The sequence below is a fragment of the Camellia sinensis genome, chromosome 12, assembly GCF_055761805.1.
Source record: "Camellia sinensis isolate YWXY chromosome 12, ASM5576180v1, whole genome shotgun sequence".
Lineage (NCBI taxonomy): Eukaryota > Viridiplantae > Streptophyta > Magnoliopsida > Ericales > Theaceae > Camellia > Camellia sinensis.
The window spans coordinates 123,016,414-123,024,803 of NC_138972.1; the positions used below are offsets into that span (position 1 = coordinate 123,016,414).

Sequence of the window (8,390 nt, forward strand, 5' to 3'; positions counted from 1 at the left end):
CCATTTCCATGCCGATTAGGCGCGCAAACAACAGTAACTGATCTATTAAAGAGAGCAACTTTGGCAACTATTAGATTTTGTTTATATAACAAATAGTGAAACTACATGATTAGTCTCCTTGCTTTTATTTTCCAAACTCAAAAGAGATATTGCACATAGAAACTAGAAGTCTCCTAATTTCTAGAAGGCACCAAAGAGAAGGGGTGGTAATGCTTGACTTGATGATCAAAAGTTAATCATGTCAGCTCGCCCTCCCATCATCCTCTCAGCCTTTTCTCCCCGCTCACCTGAAAATTGCGTGTCGACGATAACTCAGGAGTTATAAAAGACATTCCTATAACCATGTGTGACTTTTAAAAATGATGCTCATTCAAGAGTGAAAAAAAAGACGGGCAAAAACTAACCAGTGCGAACCCTTATTACATCTGTCACGGGCACCACTGCACAAAAATGTGGAACCTCATTAGAAATTTAATCATCAATCCATTCAATATTTTGCATGGTTTCCTGAATACAAGCTTCATAAATAAATTTTTAAAAAAATACTCCTGATTACAGAATAAGGGGTATGAATTACACATATTGTCCTTGTATCATGATGGTGACGATCCGATTACAAGTAGCTGGGTGCTATTCTCAATAGATGGCCACTGCCATCCAGGTTATCATAGATAACATTTTCAACATTCAATTACTCACTTCATTTATTTCTGTTATTTTTTAAATTAGTACATCTACAGTTTTTTTTGGTTAAATGCAGCAAAAATGTTGAAAAGGAAAAGTCACAAGATTGTGTTCACAAGTAGACAACCAAAATATATTTCACTTTTGCCTCAAACCTTACGCCTTCGTACCCAAGGATAATACTACATCCCTTCTCTTTGCTCCCCAAGAAGACATCAAATTTAATCTTCTTAATTGGACAGAAATAACCACATGTGCTATTAGCATCAATTCTTTCACTAGGATTTCATGTATTATGATCATATCCTCCAATTCCATTTTCTTTCTTTTCCTTGTTTTACTTTTAATTTCTTCTTATTATTAAGTTGTTATTTATGGCCAGAATTTGATCTGTATATTGACAAACCCCAATGATAAATGCAGAACTTCTCAGAAAAACATCAAAGCACTTTTGCCAGAATAAAAGAAATTTCCTTAAAAAATGCTAATTTGATCATAAGTTGCGACTTGTTCCTCCATTTTTTTGTGCTTCGAGTTTCTACAGTTCCTTGTAGTTGAAATACACATTCATGATTATGAATATGTTGTAATAAAATAAAATAAAAAAAGTATGCAATCCTTTGGTTAAAAGTAAATCAATTGCAGTCTAAAGATCAGTGAAATAAGAAATCAAAAGATTCTGAAATTTAGCAATTAAAAATTTTTAAAAGAAAAAGGAAAGGAAAAGGTCTGAAATCTTACGGAAAATTTTGCCATCGCCAATTTCTCCTGTTCTTCCTTCTCGAAGGATCTTGTCTATTACAGATTCCACCTGAAACAATATAAAGTGATAGTTTGAATGAGTGATATGCGAAGTAAGACTGTATTTTCACCAATCAACAATTTGTTGGGTGAAAATAAAAGGAAAATTCTTATAAAGGAAAAATAAAATAAAATGATGCTTCAGTTTATAGTCACAAAACAACTTGTGAAAGACCTCTTAGCCTTCATATTTTTTTATACCTGGTCTTTGCTCACCACAATCTCCATCTTCACTTTAGTAACAAACTTGTCTTCAGAAAATTCAGAGCCTGTGCCAGACAAAGATAAAACCAAGAAACTCATGTTAACCAAACTGTACAACTTTGATTTCAACACCCCAACAAGACAAGCTCTTACCTGCATGCCTTTCCGTCAAACCACCTTGAGCACCAAAACCTCGGACATCAGATACTGTAACACCACGAATACCCATTTTCAGAAGAGCCTGCATATTTTATAAATGATATGACAAGTTAGAACTGAAACGTGCTACTGGTATTAAAAACAAAGTTTCTGTCCTAACTGCTTTGCTTTGTCTTCCCTTTTCTTGTGTGCCAGATGTGATAAATAGTAAAATCAAGAGATCTCAATAGTTAATGAAGAAAATGTGGCCAAATGACAAAAGACAATGAACAATGATGTGTATGTTTTGGTCAAGTTCATAAACTTTATTGTCGACTTCTCACGAGTAAAAATGAAATATGACAAACATTTCCGTAACTTGTCGATCTGTTTCTAATATATTCTGACGCAATGTTCAAAATTTTGAGAAGATTTAAATAAGTTCATTTTTAGCATAAAGATTAAGGAATTATTTAATCATTTTGATATACAAACATTGTTGGGAGGCTGAATAAAAAAAATAAAAAATAAAAAATAAAAAAAACGACGCCCAATTAGTACACATTAATGTGTGTTTGGGAGGGAAAAAATTGGGTACACACCTAACTTTTGGCGTAGTGCACAAAGAGATTGCCCCGAGACTTGACAACAAATGCAATACACAAGACAAAGACATGGCCTCATATCATGAAAATGCTAAAATCCCTTGGTTGCAGTATCATGAATTGCAACGGCAACAGAGACACTGGAATCATAAGAACAGAAAAAGGCCTAGGAAAACCACTGCCTCTTTTGACTCAGTACTATAGTCTGTCCCTTATCAGCCAACACTGTGAGCTTTAGCCTTTAAATCTAATGCTCATTACTCAGTTAAACTAACAAATTTGGACATAGAATACAAGATTAAATCTCAAATTTTGATGATTTTTTGAGTTTGAAATAAGATATATTCATCATATGAGCTATATCTCATGTTTTTTTTTTCTTCACCTTTTTCTTTAACGAGCACAAAACTTTGTTTCTTATGTAGATTTTGTTAGATAGCTTGAGACACATTGTTGGACCCATTTCTTAACAGTTTAAGCATATGGGGCAATTGGGGACTTGATATGGTTTCAGAGCTCAAGTTGGGGAGGTCTTGGGTTCAAGTCTATCAATTTGCATTTTGTCCCTGTTTGCATTAAGTCTCTCTCGTTCGCATGCTCCCTTGTCTGTATGTATGAATGTTTACATCTCCACGTGCAAAACGGTGTTGCACATGAGGAGGGTGTTAGATAGCTTGATATACACTATTGCACTCATTTCCAAACAGCTTAAGCTTATGGGACAATTGGTGACTTAATAGATTTGAAGTCTTCAAAGAATGAAAATTTAGTTTTCCAAGTAAATCAAGGATTAAATATCCTGAGGCTATCATTTATATTATTACAGTGTGGTTGAACAAGTATTGCTATATAAAGATGTCCATGAACACATCTATTGATGATACTTTCCTTATTTATAATTTTCTATGCCTAGTTGTTTGTATAGTGTAAACAGAATAAAAACGTTTGGCACCTAATATTTCCTCCGTCACTTGAAACCAATGTAGAATTTAATACATAATAGAGTTACGGAAGGCTATGTCTCAAGGTTAACAAAATTCCCTGAGGCTAAGTTTGGATGATGGGAATTTTTCAGGGGAAATGGGAATGTGATTTCGAATCCCCATGATTTCACTATTTGGATGAAATTGGAATGAGAATGTAATTACTGATTTCTCAATTCAACCGGAATTAATTTCCCAAGCAGGAGTACTCCCACAATAATTTCAAATTCCTACTTAATCAAGAAATAAATAGAAAAAGATTGAGGTTTATTTATTTCCTATTAAATCCCCATATATTTGTTCCCCAGTCAAGATTTTTGAATTATACAAACACCTGAATGAGATCGCTCTAGATATCATATTACTGGGCACAAGATACCCATTCCTAGTCTTTGACTCCTGCCATCCAAATTCATGACATCAAGAATAAAAAAACCATTACTTCAGGGAAATGTTGGGTTCAGACAATCCTATTTAAAAATTTGTCCACCTTAAAAACTAAAATTGACTACTCAGACTTTGACTCTTGTCATGTGTTATTTTATTCTCTTTGTTTTCACATATATGCCAGCAATACACCATCAAGTGCATCAATATAAAACTATGCCCTCTATCTACCAATCTTAGCCACATTAACATTGTTTGGACAAATTATTTAGCTGATTACTAAATAAAGGGAAACTTCCATGGACGGGCTCAGTCAGAATTGTCTATATAGTGTCCATATGACAAAGTTAGATGGGTTGCAAGGGGCATGGTTTTAACTATTGGTACCAATAGTTAGGTATATTTCCTTATGTGAAAATTGGGACGCTATGCATAAATGTGTTTCAAATTTCCAACAAATTAAACATTAGAAATTGTCCTTACAAGAAGTCAGTGATCATGTGTACGCTTGCCTTAGGGAAGGCTTCATGGTCCAAATTGTACCCATACGAGTACAACAAGGGCTCACTACTTCATGTTATAAGGATACAAGAATCTAAGTTACCCGGACTCGGGTATGGGTAGAAGTCGGATTCACATATTTTTCTAATTATTGGATACGGGGACACAACTAAAAAGTGTCCAAATTTTGGATACGGTTAAAGCGACGCACCATATTAATACAAATATCAAAAATAAATATTCTATGTATTGTTGAATTAGGGGAGGAGGAGATGAATGAATACTAAAAAGATAATGTACAAAACCTTAAGTTTGAGTTAATTCATTTTTTTTCCTTTCCGTAAATGATTTTATTGAAAATATCAATGATTTGCTGGTTATGGTACATATAATAAGGAAACCTTTGTGCTAAAATTTAATATTTAGGAGGGAGCTTCTATGTGTAGACCACGCTTTTACACACTTTGTCTAAGTTCACACTATTTTTTTTGTTCCAATATCAACTTCCAAACAAAAATTAATTGTTCATATATCAATTACCGAAACGAGTTTTTGTTCATGAGTTGTATCTGAACAATTGATGTTTGTTCGAAAGTTGACATCTAAATGACAAAATGGTGTGAACTGATAATTTTTGTAGTGTGCGAATAGAATTACTTGATTTAGGAAAGTCCTAACAATTGATTAAATATTTCAAAGCCAAATTTAAAGTAATTAGATTGCATGTCATAATGAAAGTCAAGCGTATCTTCTTGTACACACCACCCGCAATTAAATCCATGTAGTATACATTTCCAAAACATCCCCACTTTCCAAGGGCTCTCATCTAGGGCTTTTCCTATTCCAAGGTGTCTTTGCTTTCCAACCCTAGTTTGTCATCAATTGCAAGGAGTCTAGGTCTCCCATATGGATTGATGACGAGAGGCCGAGGATTGCAGGAGAGTAATCCATGAAGAGATGGTTGAAAAACCTCACCATCAGTGACTTGTATTGTAAGTACTTTTTCATTTGCCTTTGTATGTGATTTTAATTCGCGATTGGGTTAACGCTTCTCCCCTAGTGATTTCCTGTAACAACATATTTTTCTTCACTCCTATGACACACTTCTTTCTCGAGTTAGTTGTGTCCAAGATAAGAGTGTCATATTCGACTCAGGTCCCACACCTATGCCATAGTGTGTCAACAAAGAATGATGAGCTCTGTATCCAATCCGGGCGATCCAAGAATGGTTTCCTGCAAGACAATGAACACCACGTATTGCCATGTTGGGATGTGGCTTGAAAAGCTTCTCTGATGCTTAAGTTAGGAAAATGTCAAAGAGAGTGAAAGAATGTCAAGGAAGTAGAGTATGCTAGAGGTTGAGTCCTTGAATGGACTTGTAACGTACCTTTTCTGGAGTGGCTTTGCTCCTCGCCTGTGATTCTGGCATGAGTCCCCGCCATGCCCGACCTCTCTGGAGGAAACGTCTTCTACGCTAGCTTTTGGCGAGAACGATTTGTTGCAGGGCGAATTCTTTGCAATTTCCTAACTTTCCTCTAGCTGAATTTTCGAGCAATAGGTGACATGGACCCTTCTTGTGACGTGGTCACATCTAGCCCATATCATCACCAGCCCATGATGGTGTGGCCAAGTGCTGATCAAGAGGCCCCATCTGGGCCGATTGGCTCTCTAGCCGGCCATTTGGCCCAATGAGTGCATTGTCCATCCTCAAGGGCACATCACATGTGTATTTGACGGTGTGACGCCATTCGGTCTATTGGGTGCGCTCTTGGCTCATTTTGAACGGCCTGACCTTTAGTTGCATGGCCAACGATTGGCTTGACCTATGGCTTGTTCATGATCTATTTTCCATGGGTGCTCGGTCCGTGATGCCGTTCGGTATCTGACCCTCTTCAATATGTTTAAGTGGTCCCATCGCAACTGAAATCGCAATTCTATCTTGACGGAAACTCAATTCTAACAAGATTCTTACTCCGAACCACATTCTTGTGGTTCTAGAGCAAAAACATACCCCAAATAGGAGCTTCATACAACTATGCTTCCAATTTTGAAAATAGCAATGCATTTAAAGATAAGCTGGTAACTTATTGCAATTTGTGGAATTTTTTTATTATAATTAACATAATTAGGTTAGGTGCCTCTTTTCTTTACTTTTTTTAATGGATTTACATCCCAAGCAAAATGTTAGTTTTGTGCTAAAGTCCACGTTGAGAGACGGCTGCTTTAACTTGCTATTTAATTTTTAAATAAAGAGGTTATCAGCTTGGTATTAAAAATGGAGTATCACCTACATATTATTTCTTTCAATTTTGCTAAACAATAAATTGAATGCCCCATAGAATTCGTAAACCAACAATGTGAAGTGATAATAGCATGAATTGAACAGCATAACAGGCATGATTCAGAAGCTCTTACCGATGCAACCTTCGGGATTCGCCAGGGTCTACTTTTTCGGCAATTCACCGGCAGAACAGAAGCAACAACAAGAATTAGAAATGCCAAAATCTCAATGAGTCAAATTTTAATATAAACATAAGTTTTTGGAAGGGAAATAAAGACAATACACAATCCACACAAAAACTAACATCAAGGAATTCAATAATCACATAAATACAAGAAGAAGAAGAAAAACATATATCCTGCACCTCAAAATCGCCTCCACTTTGTAGAATTTCGCATCAGGGACATAATCTACAGTAAACAAAACACAAAATCATATAAAGGATTAAGGGAAACTGAAAACCCACTAACAAATTGGGAGCGCTAAAACATACCAGGAGAGCTCTGGGCTCTGATTACAGGAAGCACAGGCGCATTTTTGGGGCGCTTCAGAGTGATGTTGAACACAGAAAGTTGAGAGTCTCCGAATTTGGGAGTAGTAGGGATTGAACTCGAACGGATGAGAGGGAAGTCATTGAGACCAGAGTAGAGGGGAGTGAGGGCACCTGGTTTCACCATTGAAGAAGCCATGGCGTCGAAGGCTCTGAGAATCTGAGAGTGAGACAGAGAGAGAGGGAGAGAGTGAACCTCGGAGTTAACGATATCGGGGTTTTATAGGTATCAAATTTTTCGTTAAATTTGAGGAAAAATTTTAATATCAAGGCTTCTAACGGAGTGTTTGTAGTTTGACTAAAGTTAGAGGCCAAAAGTCATAGTAAAGGGATGTTTGGAATGATTTAAATAAATATATTTTTTATTATTTTATAAAAAAGTTATGTAAAATGATAAAAATGTGATATGATAAAAAAATGGATAAAAAGATGAATTATTTTTAAATTGTCAAACTTGATCTAAAAGTTTTATAGTGAGTCTATAAAATTTTTGATAAAACTTTTAATATTTTTAATATTTCTGTTGTGATTTTATCAAATTATCGATCAATTAGATAGACGATCGTCTGGTTGATTGATTAGCATAATTTTTTTAAAAAATTTTATTTTGTGGTGGTTATATAAAGATATTCATTTGATAGAAAAATGATTAGACCAAAAGATATTCTGTAGTAAAAATCAAACACTAATAAATAGTGGTTTAATAAAAAATAATTAAAAAAAAAAAGATATTCAATGCTAAAAATCAAAAATTAATATAGTAAAAATCAATCACTAATAAATAGTGGTTTGATAAAAAATAATTAAAAAAAAAGATATTCAATGCTAGAAATCAAAAATTAATAAATAGTGATTTGATAAAAAATAATTTAAAAAAATAAAATTTTGAATCTAATGATGAATTTAATGAATCGTCTGAATAACAAAAATAACTTTTTTTATTAAATTTTAATTTAATAATAAATTTGATCAAGATGATATTAGACGGAGAGGGATTGAGGCCTCGTTTGGCAAGAGGTTATTTTAGTCAATTAGTCAAAAAGTTACTAAATTAGTCAAAAAGCCAACAACCCATACCAAAAAGTCAAAGATTCTCTTTTCTCTCTACTTTTTACACATTTTTTCGTAATTAGCCAAAAAGTCATCCCAAACATACAAGTTTTTTTTACCTACTTTTTTAGCCAAATAGCCAAAAAGTTACTAAATTAACCTGTTCCCAAACTATGGAGGACGCTTGGATCGAGGAAAAGGTAACA

General features: G+C 34.6%; 1 protein-coding gene across 1 annotated transcript; it reads right to left on the reverse strand.

The window, feature by feature from the left end:
* Window positions 1-59: 59 nt before the first annotated feature.
* GLB1 (nitrogen regulatory P-II-like protein) lies at window positions 60-7,456 on the reverse strand. Its single transcript, XM_028244680.2, has 8 exons — window positions 7,078-7,456; window positions 6,949-6,994; window positions 6,719-6,746; window positions 1,843-1,930; window positions 1,687-1,754; window positions 1,426-1,495; window positions 405-440; window positions 60-287 (listed from the first exon to the last, which is right to left on the reverse strand). The coding sequence occupies exons 1-8, from the start codon at window positions 7,271-7,273 to the stop codon at window positions 226-228; spliced, it is 594 nt and encodes a 197-aa protein (XP_028100481.2). The 5' UTR covers window positions 7,274-7,456; the 3' UTR covers window positions 60-225.
* Window positions 7,457-8,390: the final 934 nt, after the last annotated feature.

Excerpts from the sequence above, each read along its gene's own strand:
- GLB1 (XM_028244680.2), bottom strand. The coding sequence starts at position 7,273 with ATGGCTTCTTCAATGGTGAAACCAGGTGCCCTCACTCCCCTCTACTCT. Across the intron at positions 1,931-6,718 it reads GAATCCCGAAGGTTGCATCG|GCTCTTCTGAAAATGGGTAT; the intron begins GTAAGAGCTTCT and ends TAAAATATGCAG. Across the intron at positions 1,755-1,842 it reads TTTGACGGAAAGGCATGCAG|GCTCTGAATTTTCTGAAGAC; the intron begins GTAAGAGCTTGT and ends TGTCTGGCACAG.